Source organism: Enhydra lutris, unplaced genomic scaffold (genome assembly GCF_002288905.1).
Source record: "Enhydra lutris kenyoni isolate GAN:26980312 unplaced genomic scaffold, ASM228890v2 scaffoldscaffold21, whole genome shotgun sequence".
Classification (NCBI taxonomy): Eukaryota; Metazoa; Chordata; class Mammalia; order Carnivora; family Mustelidae; genus Enhydra; species Enhydra lutris.
The window spans coordinates 56,666,605-56,686,888 of record NW_019154105.1 but is presented as its reverse complement, the minus strand read 5'-3'; the positions used below and the strand labels follow the sequence as shown (position 1 = coordinate 56,686,888).

General features: G+C 41.5%; 1 protein-coding gene across 9 annotated transcripts in view; it reads right to left on the bottom strand.

Annotated features, from left to right (window-relative positions):
* The window catches only part of LOC111149312 (LIM domain binding 2), a 381,228-nt gene extending 361,729 nt beyond the window's left edge, over nt 1-19,499 (bottom strand). For all 9 annotated transcript variants that reach the window (XM_022506302.1, XM_022506304.1, XM_022506303.1 and 6 more), the window contains exon 1: nt 19,234-19,499. In XM_022506302.1, the coding sequence (XP_022362010.1) occupies nt 19,234-19,365 (132 nt within the window). In that variant the 5' untranslated portion in view covers nt 19,366-19,499. The remainder of the gene's footprint in view (nt 1-19,233) is intronic.
* Between the last annotated feature and the right edge of the window lie 785 nt (nt 19,500-20,284).

Here is a 20,284-nt window from a genome sequence, read left to right as displayed (position 1 = left end):
TACATCTCCTTCTTGAACTCTGCACTCCAGACAGCCTGGCCCTTGGCTACCACAGGACCTTAGCACTTGCTGTTCCTCATTTAAAATGCCAACTTGTTGCTCTAAATCCCATTTTTCTAATGAAATTTCATTTGTTCTTTAAATCTCAGCTAAAACTTCACTTCCTCAAAGAAGGCTTTCCTGACTACTGCTCCCACCAGCATAGATCAGGTTTCTTTATGGTATGCTCTACAGAAACATGCTTGATTTCTTTAGTGCATTTATCCCACTGTGTTATATGGTACACATTTTATCCATTATAGCTGTATATTAATTAGTATGATGATTTGCTCCCTAACTTGGTTGTAAGTGTCCTACAAGAAAGGCCCATGCCTGTTTTTATGTACCACTGTTTGCTAAACACCCAGCCACTACTCAACATACATACACTGGATGAGAGAAGGAATGAGATTTCAATGGATCTTCTCAATATGTCATGGTTCCCATTTTTGCAAAGTCAAGTCTAAAATCCTCAGCAAAGCTTTCAAGGTCCTCTAATACCACACTGTCTTACAGCTGAGAAGACAGAAACAGCAGGGAAAAGTGTGATGGTTAATTCTACATGTTAACTTGACCAGGTACTGGAATGACAGATTATCTGGTAAACATGATTTCTGGGTGTGCCTGTGAGGTGTTTCCAGAAAAGACTGGCATTTCAGTTAGTAAACTGAGTAAAGCAGATGCTTTCCTCAGTGTGAGTGCATATCATCCAATTGGTTGAGAGCCTGAATAGAACATAAAGGCAGAGGAAGGTCAGATAAACTGCTGATTCATTGATCTAGAATACTGATCATCGTCTGCCCTCGGTGCTCCTGGTTCTCAGGCCTTCAGACCCCAGCTGGAATCTACGCTGTTGGCCCTCCAGTTCTCAGGTCTTCAAACCACACCACCAGCTTTTCTGAATCCCCAGTTTGCAGATGACAGATCATGGGAGTTCTCAGCCTCCATAATCACATGAACCAATGCCTTCCAATAATAAATGTCTTCCTAGATAGAAATATCAGAAGCAAATTCAACAAGTCTGTGAAGCCGCATTCGCACTGCATGCTGTGGACATGGAGCCCAAGCATGGGATGGATGAGACTGGTACCTCTTTCAGACATGCGACTCCCTTCACACCTGCAGATACTTCCCCGAGCAGAGGTCAGCCAACCTTGGCCTATTCCTCCCCCACACCTGTTTGCTTGGTGCATCCTAAGTGTTTGGTCCTTCCTGCTGGGATTCCCTTCTTCTTCCTCCAACAAATCCAAATCCTATAATTCCTTACAGAACCAATTCAATGTCAACCTTCTCCATGACACATAGCCCAAACACTTTACTGTAGTTATGACATTATAAGGCCAGAAGACAATTTAACACTTCTTTAAAATTCTTCATGTGTCCAATCAATATTTAGTGAATATCAGTCAGATTCCAGGTCCTGTATTAGATTCTGGATGATTAAGTTAAATAAAAACAGACCTTCTTATACAGTTGGGCAGTTTCCACACTGCAAAAAGACAGCTGGCCAAGAGAATAGGAAGACGAGGCTGAAATCCTAAACATTTCACAAAGTCCTTCAGGGCTAGTGTCCAGGAAAACCAGATAAATTTTCCCTTTGTACAGAAGGGTTATAGGCTCACCTAGAGGGAGCAACTTTTACTAATTCACATAAACATGTCCTACAGGCTGCTGTGCCTAGAAAGACAGACACGCTTATGCTGTGGGGAGCTTATAGTTACTTGTGTTTAAAATTCTGAGCCTGCGACTTCTCTCATATTCTTCCTTCTGTCTAGAGAATTTCTTCTGCACTTGGCCCTGCGTTCTGTATTGTTGATACAAAGATGAGTCTGGTGTGGTCCCTGACCTCAAGAAGGCCACTGTGATGTGATATTCACAGTGACGGGACACTCACAGTGGATTCTCAGTGTACACATACTGGCTCCCACTTAGGAACGGAAGACAAAATCATCAACCAATGAAAAAGACTCCTCCTCTTGTGACCAAGGGCCTATGTAACTTCTCTGGGCCTCAGTTTCTTCATCTGTAAAGTGGGGCACTGTCTGAGAGTCAATAGAATTGAGGAGTGAAGATTAACTCTGGTCCTGGATGCAGCCAGGTTCAAGCCACAGTGGGATTCCTGCTCGCTGTGATACCCTGTGCTAATTACTAAACCTCTTACAGCCTCTGTACCCTCATCGGAAAAATGGTGGTAATAACACTCCCTAGGACTACTATTATGATTACCTAATAATACTACCAATACTACCATTGGTGTGCAGCTTAGTTGAGACAATGATGTCTCGTAGCACTTAGTTATGAGACTGGCGTGCAGCAAAAACTTAATAAATGCTCACCATGATTTTCATATGGTCCTGCTTTTGAATTCTGAGACCCTGCTTCATTCTCATTAAGTCTCTGCCTTCAATTTTAGAGATTCCTAACCGTTCAAGGCTCTGCATGATCTGTTTCTTCCTCAGTTTTTCTTAGTATTGTCTAGCTAGATACCATAGTTGAAGGAGGGGGATTTTTTTTTTTTTTTTAAGATTCACTAAGTAACAACCTAGAAGTTTCATAAAAATTACTATAAACCACACTTTTGTAAGGAGGAAATTTTCTACCCTACACATTGAACAATTTCTCAGCTAAGGAAAAACAAAAGGATTGTTTTTGCTGTATCTTGGCTGGTAAGTATGCTTAGAGAAGTTGCCTTTTTTCTTTCTCTCCCTGATCTGAGGTCTCGATTATAATAGGGTAAGGGCCTCCTTGCAACCATCACATTAATGCTGCAGCCATCACTTCAATGTTGCATGGCTTTATCTCTCTGGGTTTGGATATTTAAGCAGCTTAATACCTCTAAAGATCATCAGATATGCAGCATCGTCAAAAAGGTAGGAGTGCCCGAGGTTAAAAATATGGCTGTTTGGGTCACAGTTTACTACATATCATAAGCAACTTAGAGTATGAATGTGCACATGTATGTGTGCGTGTGTGTGTGTGTGTGTGTGCACACTTGTGTGTGTGTGTGTGTGTGTGTGTGCGCACATGCACGTGACAATACTAGTTTCTGCTGGGATGACCTCCATCCTCACTGCTCTCAACAGCCCATCAGGACCTTGGACCGCTTTCACCGTAAGTAGATGTTTAGTTGTCTGTCTTCCCCACTAGGCTATGAGCATCCTGAGGGCAAGGCTTGCTTGTCATCCTCCTTCATCAAAAACATAATTAAAAAACTCAATAAGTTATTGAGGGATGATGCAATCCCACCATAGACACTCCAGGGTGCCACAGTAAATGCTACTTCTTTAAGGGTTTTGAAATCAAAGCCGTCATAAAAATAACAGCATTCTTTCGTCTCTCCTTTTTCCCAGCCTCCTTTAAAAAAAAAAAAAAAATCACAGGAAATATAGAATTAGGACTGGAGACCATTCCCTACCCATTCTCTCCCAAACCCCCACACTCCCATTATACCAAGAGTATCTGGTATCCATCCCTTCAAGGAGGTCTCTGGAGACCTGGTAATACTATATATACAGTTAGGTTCCTTGGAAATACGATGGAGTAAATTAAGGCAGAGATTTCAGCTTCTAACTATAAATGTCTTGACATATTTTCCTTACAGACAAATGCCTGTAAATATAATAAACTGTATTTTAATGTTTATTTGTCTCAAATACAGCATTTTTTTCAATAGACAAATGCAAAGTTTTGAGTCCAGAAAAAAACAGGTTTAAATCACCATCCCAGCAAGCAGTTTTTAAAATAGTACACACAAGTGATCATTTCAAAGCAGTTTAATGCACTTAGCCAACAGGCATTAACAGTCTTTTCAGAATAACCTAACACCTTAAGCTTATTTTCTAGTCTTGGTTCAGATGAATTTTAACCTTTCTTAAAAAAAAAAAAAAAAAAAAAAAAAAAAAACTGACAGTACACAACACCCACTGATCTCTGTAATTTTAGTACATCCTGCATTTGCATTTTAAGGTTCGTTTATGGTGACCGGAAAAAACAATCTTGGACCTTCTTTCATGTGCAGGTTTTAAGACAATGGCGCACAGAGCATTTGGAGAAGTGTGGTTCTCCAGCTCCAGCGAGTTCCTGTGGAAAAGCAAGAGGCTGTGACTCAGCAAGTTCCCCTCACCAAGGAGGGTGGGAGAAAAGGAACAGGAGGCTTGACACAGAGTCAATAACACACTATTTACCTTGATTTTATTTTTAATGTGGTAGATTAAAAAACAGAAGCAAACAGTCCATGTGATCAGAGACTTTGGGGCCAACAAGAGAACTTTGCCATTCACATCTCATCTATGCCAGAGCTGTAGGGGGAGGGTAGAGGCTCAGGAAGAAGGAAAGATTTATCCAGGGCCAGAGGCTCAAGCTTAGCATGGAAAGTGGTTTTGAGAAGAGCTCAGGAAACCTACCGCTAAAATGAACCAAGTGTGAGGGCCTGTGACATCACACGAAGCACCCCATAGGGAAAGAAGGAGTCGCTACCCAATACCACCCTAGTCTTGGCTAATTCACCTCCATGGTCCCATTTAGTGTTCAAGATGCACCTGATGTTTTTGGCTACTCTCGGTCTGCCCCCTTGGAAACGGAGTCTCTGAGACTCACCTTACCTGTCCTGGATAGGATAGGATTTCAACTCTCTCTCCCCACTCTGCTTTTTCACTTGACTCACTATATCACTATGGGGTCCTTGTGCCAGGCTGGCTACCATGTAAGGAGGTTTTTCACAGAAGGCATAGCCCATCACTTCCGGTTTCCCAATCCTGGCAAAGGCAGGAGGAAATTCAGGGCTGGAGACCCTGGGGGCCCATCCTTTAAAATGACTGCAGAAAGTTTCATGAACTATCTCGTGGACCTCACGGGTGAACAAATAAAGTGTCCCTGGGCAAGTTACATAACCTTGGCTTACGGTAATTTTGCATCTTTAAAAAAAAAAAAAAAAGAAGCCATGAAAATCCATCCTTTGCTTCAGACACACTAAGCTAAAAATAGCTCAGTCAGCCAGTAACTATGTGTAATTTTTCCTTTGTACATCTCCCCATTCACTGATTCCGTTCTCTCAACAGACAAATATGCTCCAAGACAGACTGCTAGTGCCCCCCTCCACAAAGTGACCAGAGTGATCTTGCCCAAAAGCAGATCAAATTATTTCATACACACACACACACACACACACACACACACACACACACACACATACCACCCAGGCAAAAATCTACCTTTATCAGTTCCCTTTGTTCAATACAGTGGAAGCTAATGTTGATTTAATCCTTACCATGTCTGAGGAGCTCATCTAAGCCCTTAAAGGCCTTATCTCATTAAATTCTCCCAAAACAATCCTGTGAGGAGAGGACTACTGTTGTATCACTTTCCAAATGAGAAAACCAAGGCACAGAGAAATGAAACAGTCATGTCAGGGCCCTGTTTGTACTGACCATGTTAAGTCCATTTGGATAGTCTCTGAAAGGTGAAGATCAAAGCTCCTGGCTTGGATTACCAAAGCCTCCACAGTCTGTCCCCCACTTCCTCTCCAGGCTTATCTCCTACCATTTTCACCAACCCTACCTGACACATATATATGAATACTGAACATACTTCCAGACCCTCAGCCTTAGTCATGCCAAAATCCTCACCCTTCCTCAAACAGAGTATCACCTTTCAAAGCTCAGTTTCTTTGCATGTGCCATTCCTTCCACCAAAAACCTCCTTCCCACCATCCTTCTTGGATTGGCAAATCCCCCCTCATCCCTGAAGACCCTCCTCCTTCCTACAAATCCTTACTATGTTCTCACTAAGTTCCTTCACCACAAAGATGCCACCCTCTTCATCTCTAGACCAGTAAGCCCACATAAGACAGATGCTCAAATCCACTAAACAGAGAAGCCATAATAATAACGGCTAAACCTTACAGGGGACGGACATTATGCTAACCACTTTATAAGAATGATCCCACTCAGTCCTCATAAAAACCCAAAGCCATAGTTTCTATCATCATTCCTACAGTACCCAGGAGGGCAACCGAGACACGGAGGGGTAAATTAATTCACTCAAGCTTGTACAAATGGTAACAAAAATAAGTCTGCCTGACTCCAGAAGTTAGTCATTTAATGTTAGTGCTGTGGTAGGGGACGATATTGCATACCACAATATTGTAATAGAAGTATATGTGTATGAAGCTTATCTATAAAATGCATATTACCCGTATTAAAACAGTGATAACTCAGAATCTGGTTACAAAATGGCTTCCTCTGTGAAAGGTACCTTTAAAAAAGGCCACTATTGGCCACAGAGAATGTAAATTGTCACGAAGGATACAAACATGAATAAGATAGTGCCTGACCCCAAGGATCTCTTTGATCCAGTGGAGAAAATAAGATAACATTGCATACAACTCATGACATAGCTCACTTTTTGAGATTTCACATTTCTCCTTGAATCTAATATATGTCCTTCAAACAGCATCATAAATTAACTTGCTATATCCCAACCTACTGGTTCTAGATCAACACTAACTCTTAACATTAATTCAAGCTCCTTCTTCCCAGTATAAATTGTGCAAAATCTTTTGATTTATGGACCTTGCACAAGGTTGCATGCCAACTGTCTCTTGACTCAGAAATAATACAAGAGAAAGAAAAACAGGGGGAAAAAAGATCTGTCCTCAAATGGGAGGGGAAATCCTAAAAAGGAGACAGAGATCCCTGGGTAAATGTTTCTGCCTGGTATTAAATGCTAATGGTAATCGTAACAGTCACCATAGCTAAATCCTTAGCACCAGAGTCCCATCTTACTGGGAGCCAAGCTTGATTATTAAAAATACTAATTCTTTGAGTTTAAATCATGGTACAAAGGAGCCAGATAAATTTTTAAATATTTATATGGTGTTAATTTTTAAAACGTAAGCATAAGTGTAAAGAATTCAGACAACTCAAAATATATTTTTAAGAGGCTTAAGAGCACAGTGAAACAGTCATAATTTTAGTCAAGAGCTAGATTCAAAAGGGAGCTCAATATGCTCCTAGGCATGACTGATGTATATGCTTATATGTATTACATGTATCTATTAATACATTAACAGCAATTTTTTGCATAGCAGAATTAGAGAAAATTTGTATTGACCTCTTTGCATATTGTTGTTATTTTATAAATACCCTATATTGATAATGTACCGTGTTTCTAAAATCAGAAAAATTAAACAGATTTTAAAGCACTCGCAATTTAATTTTAAATAAAATTGGCAAAGAAAACCACCACACATTCTGAAACAGGGTAGGTTAGTGATGTGGTTTTTTTTTTTGTTTGTTTGTTTGTTTGTTTGTTTTTTAGAAGATTTTATTTATTTATTTGACAGACAGAGATCACAAGTAGCAGAGAGGCAGGCAGAGAGAGAGGGGGGAAGCAGGCTCCCTGCTGAGCAGAGAGCCCGATGTGGGGCTCGATTCCAGGACCCTGGGATCATGACCTGAGCTGAAGGCAGAGGCTTTAACCCGCGGAGCCACCCAGGTGCCCCATAGTGATGTGTTTTTCAACATCGGTGGCATGATGCTGAAGGCTGATACAATTTTAGGGCAATCAGAAAACTGGAAAAGGAGAAAGGAGTTCGAAACATAGACGTTTCTGCAGGATTGAAGTACAAATTCGTGGTTGGTAAGAGTGTTTAATTTGGCCAGTCCCCGGTTATTACCAGGCAACTAGTGTTATGATCTACAAGACCTGAGACCGTTTAGCAGCACTTCAGAGTCCAAAGTCCAAAGAAGCCCCGCCTATGTTGGGTTTCCACACTTCCAAAATCAGGAGCATGGGCTAGATGATCTTCCGTGTCTATTCCAGCTCTGAAATTCTAGGAGTCAGCTAATTTGAGAGTGGTAGGCTCTCCATCAAATGTTCTCCAACAAAACCTTTCAAAGGCAGGAGATTCGCACTAACTACTTAATTTCAATTCAAGCAAGAAATTTTAGCCAACTGCAGGGTAATCGTGGCTAAAATTATAATGCGTAAGAGGACTTTGTGTGTGCATGTGTACTGTCCAACAGTCAACCTTGTTTATTCTTTTAGTTTTTGCCTGTCTACACAATTTTCAGTCTCAAGACAAACTTCCCGAGTCCTAAGAAATGACCCATATCAGAAAGCAAAATTTAACAAGCACGACCTCTCCAAAAAAGAAATCATATATATATATATATATATATATATATATATATATATATGCAAACAACTTAATGTTTGAGCGATGCAAGATACTTGACTAGAAAGATTGATAAAAAATTATTTGTGTGCAGGGGCGCCTGGGTGGTTCAGTGGGTTAAAGCCTCTGCCTTCGACTCAGGTCATGATCCCAGGGTCCTGGGATGGAGCCCCGCATCGGGCTCTCTGCTCAGTAGGGAGCCTGCTTCCCTTCCTCTCTCTTCCTGCCTCTCAGCCTACTTGTGATCTCTGTCTGTCAAATAAATAAATAAAAATCTTTAAAAAAAAAATTATTTGTGTGGCACTCTCAATAAAAATTGCAGGTGACCTGGTCAAGGGGACAAAGTATAAGAAGGTAGGTATAATTGAAAGAATTCAGTAATGAAAAATCAAGGAAGCTCTACCTTGAGACTAGCTGGACAGATCAGCACTTTATAACGCTCAGGTTCATCTCTAAGGAAAGCAGGAGGGGGCGGCTTTCCTACCCATCACCCTGCTCCCTCTGGCCAGAAAGACACCACCTGGTGCCATTCAGCACACCACCGCTTTCACCCGCGTGCATTTTCACTGTGTTAGGGAGTAAGCCACAAGGTGTCACAGTGGATCAATTGGCAAGGCTCTTATCAGTCCAGACACGCAGGTGGTGCTTCAGGCTTCCGACCAGTGCTGACACAGCTCCCCTGGAGAAGTCTGTACAGAGCTACATTTTGAGAGGTACACCTCTTTCGACGAAATGCCCAGTCCAGGACAGCAGGTGTGGGCTCCCCAGCCCTCCCTGGGGCCCCCATTTAGGTGGCCCTGCAGAGGCACTGCTGAGACAAGGGAACATTCTAATATTCTGTTGTATCCACTGAGTTCTTAGCAGGAGTGAGCCCCGAACACAGCTTTCTCCCAATGGAATGGAGCACATGTGTCCCACATATGGGTCAATTCCTAATCCTTAACTATAGGTAAGTCTCAGAGATCATTATACCCTGGATTTGGAGGGGGGGGGGCGTGGGGGCGAGAGCATGGCCACAAGAAGGCACATGATTATTATGTCAGTGCTACTATGTAACAGTGAGAGACCCTGATGGCGTTACCTTACCATGATGTTACCAAATCCATGAGTCTTAAAACGTCATTGTAAATTTGGTTAGTAAAATTGCACCATGCTAGTACAAGCCATGTAAAAAATATTTGCAAAGATACTTGCAGGAAACCAAGCCATCTTATATTACTTATGTGACTTAATTTGCTGCTGGGATAGAGAATAGGGACTGCAAATCATCATCACCATCATCTTAGTTCCATTCCTTGAGCATTTACTATACACAGAAATCCCCCACACCCGTTATCATGGGAGATGCATTCCAAGACTCCCAGTGGATTCCTGAAATCGTGGAGAGTACCAAATCCTATATGTACTGTTTGCTCCTAGAATACATACCTATGATAAAGTGAAATTTATAAATTGGATATAGTAAGAGATTCACAACAATTACTAACAATTAAATAATTATAACAATCTGCTGTGATAAAAGTTATGTGGATATGGTCTCCCTCTCTCAAAATACCAGGTTGTACTACTGTCCCCCTTCTTCCAGTGAAGATGTGAAATGACAAAACGGCTAGTGACGAGGCAAGGTGAGGTGAATGGTGTAGGCATCGCGGTAGAGCATTAGCCTGCTACCGACCTTCCGACAATATAGCAGAAGCGGGGTCCTCTGCTCCGGGGCCTTAGCTGACTGCAGGGAACTGAAGCCGAGCAAAGCAAAACTCTGGAGGCATTTTATATCCACTAGCCAGTCACCTCCCGAGCTAAAACTCAAGATAAGGAAAAAAATACTCGGAACACCTCGGTGGCTCAGTTGGTTAAGCGACTGCCTTTGGCTCAGGTCATGATCCTGGAGTCCTGGGATCAAGTTCCACATCGGGCTCTCTGCTCAGTAGGGAGTCTACTTCTCCTTCTGACCCTACCCCTTCTCATGCGCTCTCTCTGTCATTCTCTCGCTCTCAAATAAATAAATAAAATATTTTAAAAGAGACAGAGAGAAAAAACGAACACTCAGAAAAGTTAAGAAACTTCCCTAAGATCACACAGCAAGCAAGAGGCAAGCCCAGATTTGGATCCAGATTTGACTTGCTGTAAGTCCTACTTCCATTTAGATCTTTATATTCCAGGCACATCACTCTTTTCGCTCCAGAGGAGAAAAGCACTGGTGTAAACACTGTGCGCACATACACAAACACATTCCGACTGGGGAGAGCACCTCTCTCTCTCCGTCTGCCTCTGTCTGTCTCTCCCTCACACATACACACACTACAGTCAGCAAACACCAGTTATTATAAACCACAAGATCATACACTAATAGAACTTTCCATATTTTCTGTTGTGCAAATCACTTCAAATAAGCTAATTAATGGCCCTGAAAGCCCTTTCCCAAAGTGCGAAGTGCTCTAGGAAATGTAAGGTACGCTCATGATTCATCTCATAATTCATGGCTGTGGGCCCCTCGGTAGATCCAAAGAGGGAGAAGTGGTAGATATATCAAATGAGAAAAAACACTAGGATAAGCGTAAATATTTTTAATCAGAAGTCGGGAGACTCCCAGCAGACTCACACCACCCAGAAGGCAAAATTCTCAGGTCAACGCTTTCTTCTCAGAAGAAATTCCCTTTCCAGGCTTCTCTTCTTTGCGAGTCTGGCTGAGCATTCTATCAATGAACACTCACCGGGCTGTTAGGCTCACAGATTCTTTTCCAGCTGTAACTGTCCATAAGGTTCAAGGTAAATTTCAGTGTCGATGTGGATAGTACTGATACAGTGGAATTTCCTTTATTTAACTGGTATATTTTACATATCAACCATGTGCCCCGGAACACTAGGGGGACAACTACGAACAAGACAAAGAAGGCCTCTGCCTTCACGCAGCTCATATTCTATGGAGGACAAGCAGATGCTCCAGAAATAAACTAGAAGCAAGAAAATATCAGCTTGCTACAATTTCTATGAAGAAAATTATCAGGACATGTGATCAAAAGGAAGGTCATTTTAATTGAGGTGATCCAGGAAAACTTCTCTGTGAAGAGGACATTTAGGCTGATCAGGAGAGGACCTACAAAGTGCTGGGACTCATGCCTTTCATTGTCACTATCTTCTTTGAAGCATTTAATTGATTACCTGCAAATAAAGCCAACACTGTGCCAAATTCTAAGTCCAATTAGATCTGCTAATACTTCTACGGGTTATCATAGAGGAATCTGTATATCCATCCTACCACTGAGGGCAAAGGCATTGAGACTTGAACGAGCTTGGAGAGATAACAGATCCAAAGATGCCCCTTGTGACTGGAACCTGCTGGACACGTGGTAGGAGATAAGACTGGACATCTGGAAGGAGCAGATCAATCCATTCTTATATCTAGAGCAAAGAGCTTATTCTAGGTGTAGCAGAAAGCTCAAGAGTGACGTGATCGGATTTATGCTGCAAAAATATCACTTTGGCTGCTTGGGGGGAATAGATTTAAAGGTAGTGAGAAGGAGCAGGGAGCACAATTAGCAAGCCATCCCAGTCCTGAAAAGAGAGGATGGGGTTGCGACATCACCAGAACAGAGTAGTTCCCTCTTCTTCAGAGAGGTCTGTCAAATCTCTAACACCGGGCCTTCTGTTTTCAGTTGGAAGACTAAAATTTCAAACTAGATTAGTCAAAAGTGGTGGTAAAGTGAGGGCAAATCAGAGCTTCCAAAGGGGAGTGGGGGACCTTTACCACACACCTGCTTTGCGGGGGAACACTCAACGGGGGAGTGAGAAGCTGCAACCCCAGGGATACCCAGGTATGGACTCGGTCTACATGTCTCTGAGCATTACTTTTCTTGTATCCGTTACAGGACAACCAGAATGCATGCATCTCAGGCTTGGGGTAGATCAAATAAGGAAACCCATCTTCTGTCCAATAATGGGCAGGCATTTATGGTAAAGACAAGGGCCTCAGTGGGAGCTGAAGTAGGCTGCAAGGGTAGGGAGGGAACATCAACCCCCAACAAAGAAAGGCAGAGACACAAGGTGTGGAGATTGCCTCCACAATGGGAAGGCGAATGGGAAGCTCCTGTGTATCTTTATTTTCCCTAAGATTCCTCACTGAGTACCTGCAAAGGAAGCCAACACCACGCCAAATTCTAATCCTAATTTAATCTCCTAATCTCATTATTTATGACAATCAAAACACCATCTTCCCCAGAGCATACCTGAGAAGAGTCAAGCACTGGATGGACACCTAAATATTTTTAAGTAAAAAAATTAAACTTTTAGATTATGCATAATTATTCTCTTCAGAGAAGACCACTTCAATGAATACTGAAGACACTCATTCTTCAAGAGGGAGTGTCATTGTGGTTCTTTTCTCTCAATAACCAGGGTATATTGTCCATCTCTGGCACCATCCACTGGAATTGCACATGGTCTCTTTTGAAATCAGTCAGGAGTCTAAGAGACAAATAGTTAAATCAAGTTAGGTAGATGAGGTCACGTTTCCAGCCACTGCCAAAGTCAACCTGTCCTAGGGAGAAAAAATGAATTTGTTCACCAAATAAATTTCTACAGGTGAAACTAGAATCCTAACTAGTATTTTCTATCTCAAGAGAGGTGCTACAGCAGAGAGGTTAACAGCACAACCTCTAAAATTCAACTAGCATCTGTGTGATCTTGGACAATTTACTTAACCCTTTGTTTCCTCAGGAAAAACACAGTTAGTTGTACCTACCTCCTGAGGAGATTGTGAGGATTACATGCGCTGACCTACAACAGGCACTCAACACCACACTCAGCACATAGTGAGCACGGTGTAGATGGTAGCTATTTCCACCCTGACCATCTTTCTTAAGGGCGTAATCCCTTTAGTACGTGGACACACCCACAATCTACCCCGTATTAATCTAGCATGGCCCCTCACTGTAAGATTATATGTATTCCTTCATTACCAAATTGTAAGCTTCCAGAGGACAGAAAGTGTTTTAATCATCTCTATATTTCCAGACTCTGGAATTGTCATTGCTTGAAATATGGCAATTCTTGAAAAAATAACTAAATTTTGTTTTAAGTATTAATAGTTCCCTATGTCCAGATGCATACTCCTACAATTTAACCTTTTTTTAAAAAGCTAGGCTTGAACTGATGAAAGAAAGAAAGACAGAAAGAAACAAAGAAACAAAGAAAGAGAGAGAGAGAAAGGGAGAAAGAGAGGGAGAGAGAGGGAGGGAGGGAGAGGAAGGAAGGAAGGAAGAGATAGGGAGGAAGGGAGGGAGGGAGAAAGGGAGAAAGAGAGAGAAAGAACAGTATCTTTGTCAGAAAATGACAAAGGTATATATAATATCTACGTCGTCAGTTGAACATTCCTTAAAGCTGTTTTCTGACACTTCAAAAAAGAGATTGTTTTCTAAGATCAATTGTATTTTGAGACCCACCAACCAAACCCAAATAAGTTTATGAATCTTGTTCTTGACAATGGATAAAGTTGGATGTTTAGAGTTGTTTGTTTTATGTTTTGTTTGCTTGTTCAGAAAGGAGGTGCTCTGTGTTCCTCATGAAAAATGAGTTACTGTGGACAAATGTAATAAAAGGAGATTTATAGCCCTGTTCTCCATACAATTTAAATTAATTTCTTTCTGAAACCCAAACAAAAAGCTAAATGCATAACAAATGCATACGGGTTTTAAATCCTATATCATAATTTACACACCAAAAAGGAAGAAATTTAAATGTGCATTGATTTTTAGACTGATAAGAATCAGTGTTGACTGTGAGTTGAGAGATTTTTTTCTTCTTCTTGGCCTCCTACTAATAGTTAGTTTGCAGCAATTTTTAATTAAAAACAGTTCCCATAGTAAGAACATGAGGGAAAAAAGACGTCAGGAAAATAAAATCGGTACGAGAGTCCTGCAATTTGTTTTCTGAGGTCATGTAGAGATTTTGAAAAATAAGAGAGTTTGGAAGTTCTCATTTTTAAAACTGCACTTTTGGTTTCATTTAACATTTTCAAAACAGCTTTCCTTACCACTACCAACGCCCCCTCCCCCCACTCCTCACAACCCCCTTCGGAAAAACTTGGAAAGTTCTCTGTTTAACACTGAAAATCATTCATAAGACGCAGAGTAACAGCAGCATTTTTCTTTCTAAATTTCTAGGAAAAAAAATCCAAGTTATCACAAAACATTTCTCATGTTTTTCCACCTATCCAAAATACCTAATCTCATTTTAACTAGACTCCCTCTGAACATCATGGATACTAAGCTACCCCATGAATAAACATGATGTTACAACGTGAAACCCGGTGACTGAAGTATATAAAAATGTAACTGAAAGAGAAGAATGAGAGCCCCCCACCCCCTCCCACGCCCTCCCCAGGGAGCTGCAGAGTTGAGCAAGGAGGGGTGCAGGCAGCAGATTTAAATTTCAAGGTCTTCAAACATTTTTCGCGTTCATATTAAATCCTGTAAAACCAAAAACTGTAATTCTAATAAAAACCTTGTGTGTGTGGCTTCCAATTGTAATCACAGTTTTCTCTTTTGGAGTGGGATGTGTAATGTTGATAAAAGAAGAAAAAAAAAACCCTCGAAACAGAAGAAATACATAATGGAACCCACACTTTCCTGGAGTTTGTGGTGTTTTATTAAAATTAGAGTATTGCCAACAGGAAAAATACATATATACTTAAAAACAGCTTTGTTGCAATGGAGATATGTTGGGTCACTTGAGGAAAAAGAAAGGTACAGAAAAGTTAAGCTACGAGAATGAAGATTTTTATAACTTGATAAACTTTCTTAAATTCTATAGTAATGCAACAGTGAAATCCTCTCACTAAAAATGAAGGCCACTATGATGTGTCCCATATTTTTTTTTTTGATGTGTCCCATATTTTATCAATTTTTTTCATTTCACAGACCTCAGGAAATGAAAAAAAAATACTATTTACTGTTAACTAATTACTGAAGCTTTTTACAGAGCAAATTCTGGTATCTGTAGACGTTTTCATAGGCTCTCTGCACTCTGCGTGAAATGCTAAACTCTCTAATTGTGCAGTTGTGTTCTATCCAGATACATTTGGGACAGCAAGACCATTCAAATACAAATATTTTGGAAGATGTCGGGTAAATCATGGTAGCATACACAACGGAAAATGTCACCCCCTTCCTCCTGCCTGGGAATTACAGTGACCAACAGTGACGCAAACCTCAGAGTTTCTCTTAATTTCATTTAAAAGGTGGCGGGGGAGGACACCCACACATTTCTTTATGAAATTCCACTGAGATTCTGATGTTGCAAATAAATTGTATTTCTCAGAACAGCCAATAGCATTTAAAACATATTTTTTTGTTGTTTCTGTTCGCTTTGTAATACAATTCATGTTCCTTTAAAAAGGTCCTATAATCTCTGATACACTTGCTTTCCTTTGCCACAGAGATTTGGGACACAAATCACCTCATGGATAAATTAATGGTGGAGAAGGTGGGGATGAGCACTTTTAGGAGAACAGGAGGCTGATGCCCAAAGCAGCTTCGGGGCACACCAGGCCCCTAAAGACACTGGGATTGTGTTAATTCCAGAGACATAGTTCTCGAACTCTCTCTCCTCTTCCATCTACGTTCACTGATTGGCAAGTTAACAATTGTTTACTGAGTACCTACTTTGTCCCAGGAACTGCGAGCTCCAAGCGTTACTTTAAACAAGACTGGCAAGGTCTCTGCCTTCAGCTTTTTCTCCACTTTGACTTCACTGTTTCAGTACTACTCGTGAGTTCAAACTGAACACCATGAGCACAGAAGTGATATCTGTGCTCCTCATGCTGGTTCATAATATGTTCTCGTACGAAAGAAAACCAAACCCAGGACGTTTGCAGCATCTGAAATTTTTAAGACTCTTAGGAGTCTCGTGAGGTAATTTTCAAATGAGGAACCATGATCTATGCCAAATAGTTTTAGGAAGTGACAGAGACAAGAAAGGAACAAGATTAATTCCCAATCCAATGCTCTTTAAATTCTTACCACCCAGCTTCTGAAGGACTTTGATTTAGGTGGAAGAAATGCAGTAATCGCAGGAGACCGCCCCTGGGATCATCTATAGGAGAATAGGTAAGCCCCAGGGTTCCTTACCAGATTCTTTCCTTTCCATAAATAAGGAGGTTTCCAGGAAATTTCTATGAACTTGACTACAATTTATTCATCAACACCGATCTGCAACAATTTCTTTCTAGCCAAGTCTATGTTCAAATAGAAATGGGGGCTTCCCAGTATTACCCAAATTGTGCGTGTGTGTGTGTGTGTGTGTGTGTGTGTGTGTGTGTGTGTTATTAGGAATCAATGAAATAATTCAATGTAGTATAGGATCAGGAACCAGAAGACAGGAGAAAGAAGTGAGTGTCTCTTCCCAAAATGATTGAACACCTTGGTTAAGTTGCAAAAGTCACTCAACAATCTATTTGATTTTGTGTGTGAATAACCTCTTAACTCTTTCCTGGCTATTATTATATTTTGTTTCAACCGTCTCTAAAACTCAGAACAACTTTATCGTCAATAACCATCGTGGAAGGCACAATGTAACTTCCTCATGAGAAGTTTTTTGTCTAAATATTTTATTTTCCAACTACAGACTATGATCAAAATTTAATATTCAATATTAATATTTAAATATCATGAGAGAAATTATTTTATTCTCTCCTCTGTTTCACACGAAATGAAAACAAATTTATGGCCTTTGGGTTCATGACATCATTTACTGCTTGGCAAAGAAAAAAGAAGTGTCAGGGCAATTATTTGGATAATTGTAAAAAAGATCTAATTAAGGAGGGGGAAAGGTTCGGGGTTGGCTCTAGAACATACCAGAAAACACTTCACGGTAATTTTTTGTCACGGTCAGAGAGGTTTTAAAAAATCTTTAAGATTTGTCAGAGCAAGCTTTTTTCTCTAGTTTCTTGAGCTAGGAAGCTGTTTGGGTTTTTTTCTTTTCTTTTTTTTTTCCTACTCAGAGAAAAATCTTGAAAAGTAATACCCCATAATCCAAAAGGTAGGAGTTCCTGAGTTCAGCTCTCACAAAAGATAATGTGGCTTTTTTAAGGAAACATACTAGGAATAGGGGACTTTTCAAAGGTTTTCTCTCAAATGGGAAACAAATGTGGGACCTTTCTGCATCTGCAGATTTTCGTGAGGGCCAGGACAGGGAAGTGCCCACATCATCTCGCTCTGAACGGGCCAAGTGATAATTTAGGAGCATAGGGGTAACACAGATATGAGGGAAATCTGCCTGTTCTCCTAACCAAAGAGGATGCCAGAAAAACCTCATTCCACAACTTCCCAGAAACTTTCTAAAATGTAAGCTGGACGCGGGTTATTTTTAAATCCTGTTGCTGTTCAAGAACTGAGCCCTAATGGCCCTTGTTCTCTTGTTTTCAACCAAGTATATTTTTAAGAACTTCTTTAACCCCAGATTTGTATTGCAATGAATATGTGTCTGAACTACAAGACATTTTCTATCCCCTGAATTCTGAGAAGCAGGCTATGACAACCAACAGTTTCTGCAAGAATTGAAGAATCCCACAGATAGTTTCAAAAAACTGAATGAAATATACAAACTGTAACACAAACAACAACAACACGAGAGTATCATTCACTGCCAACAGGTCACCATCCTAAGCAAAACAGGGTTTACACTTCTGTAAAAGCTACTGGCTTCTGGGGAAGCAACAGAATTATCAATTATATTTAACTTCTATGATGTATTAACATATAAAGAAAATAGCAGTCCTAAGACAACCCAGTTTAAAAAAAAAAAAAAAATCAGCCCTTGTCCAGCAGTTAGCCAATCAGAAAGCAGGTCACATCTTGTTAGCTGTATTAAATACATTAGGCGTCATGAATTCTCCATGGCTCTGTTGACAATTTAAGCAAGTGTGTTTTATTTTATCATACAACACTAATTGAGTCCTTTCCAGAGCTGAGAGTCAGTCTGCAATCTAAAATTCCAACAAAGCTATTCCCTTAAAGCTCTTTGCCATCAACCCTCTGGGTATTTGCACTCTGGCAGAGAAGACGGGAGTCCCAGCGATTCCTACTTCCTAAAGTGACTTTGGTGCACCTATAACAAACTCCTTCTCAGAACACTTCAACACAAAGCCCCAACTTACAAGCAAATGAACAGCCCAGCAGCAGGACCCGCCAGCCTAGCTAGCACAGAAAAAAGGCAACTGGCATTAAATATTTAAATTGCAGGAGGCAGTCTGGAGTTTTGCATTTACAAAGTTCTGAAAGTCCTGTTCTCTGCTCCCAGAGTTACTGGCCGGGAAGGCAGAGGCTCGCTCCCTCTTTCAGGCACAAGATTACAAATATGCAAAACTCGAGCTGACTTGAATGCAGAGCCAGCTCCCGGTGGAAGGTAGAGCTCCTTGGGAGACACTCCCATCAGCGATAAGAGAAAGTCGAGAACCCCCTTGCCCCAAGCAACTGGTTTCTGAATTTAACATGGAAATACACAAACAATGTGTCCCTCCAGGGCTAGTTCTGAAAAGTGTAGGGGGTTACCCTTCTGCCCCCTCCACCTCAATTTTGATGACTTTGAAAAGCAAATGCAGGTCAAAGCAGACTTCCTCCGGGGATTTGTTAAAAATTTATTTTGCCAGATGCAAATGATTCCCCAAATCCCTGGGAATTATATCTCACGAAACACCAACGGGACCGACTCAGAGCCTGCAAGCCCCAGAGTTCGGGAAGAACAGCCTATCTGGAGACCAGGCAGGCGAATCAAGTGCTGGGTTGTCTATTTCAAGATTCCGGCAGAAACTGTCCCCAGCTCCAAGAGTTGCTGTGCCTGGAAACCCAGCGTTCAAACTAGTGGATTCATCCTGGCGCTCATTTCCACGTACGTGGTAGTATCTAGTGGGACACTTCCCACAGAATTCAGCCAGCAACCCAGGAAAAGCCCATGCCCAGTTAAAAAAAAAAAAAAAAAAAAAAAAAAAGACGCAAATACACACCCAAGGTTGAAGTACTTACCTCTGTGCGAGACTGCAGTCTCTTGTTCATCTCATAGATTCGGTACTCTGGCTGTACCATGTATGGTGTATGTCTCCTATAAAATGGGCCGAAAGGAGAAGAATAGAAGGGGTCATGTGGTGTGCTGGACATCTTGCCTGCTTGTCGAAAATCAAGCTAAACAGAGTATCAGTAACGTCCATGCAGAGCACATGGGCTGTGTTCCTCACAGTACAAAGTAGACGCACGCACACGCTCACACACACACACACACACACACACACACACAGAGGCAGGCAGGCAGGCAGGCTGAACACACTGGCTGGGAACTGCTGTTGGAGCCCTCTATAGCAGGAGAGGAGAGGGAGAGCGAGAGAGGAGGGAGGGAGGGAGGGAGGGAGGGAGGGAGGGAAGGAGGGAGGGAGGGAGCACGGGAGAGGAGGGAGAGGGAGAGAGCAGGAGCTTCAGAGAGGAAGGGAGGTTGGTAGGGAGGAAGGGAGGAAAGGAGGGAGGGAGGAAGAGAATGAGAGTGAGAGAGAGAAAGAGAGAGAGAGAGAGAGAGAAGCTGGATAGCTTTAGGCACCACTGCTTGTTTTTAAAGAAGCAGTTTGTGGAGAGGTCATTTCCTGTCCACACTGTAGACTAGTTCAAAAATATAATTCTCCTCACAGTCTGACAGAAGTCTAAGGTTTGGTTTTAATTTTTTTCTCCAGCCAGGACCCTTCACAACCTGATTGCTAAGCTTGTTAGCATATAGGTGGTTTAATGCTGCCTGAGCCACTCACCCCGACAGACACACTGTTGTAGTGGATCAAAAATGTGATTACTACCAAATACAGAAACACTGCACGGGGGTCCCTGGTATTAGAGCTGGTGATTCACTCGCATGCCAAGGTTTCCCTCTGCACTCATCTCCCTATATAGTTTTGGTTTTACTTGCTGGTGTTCCAAGGGCTTGTTACAGCCTTTGCATTTCACCCACTCCTCACCCCCTGCACCCCCACAATCAATCCTTTTCCCAGCCCCTCCCTATTCTCCCAAGGCTTCACTCAAGCAGGTTTAAGGGGGCCTG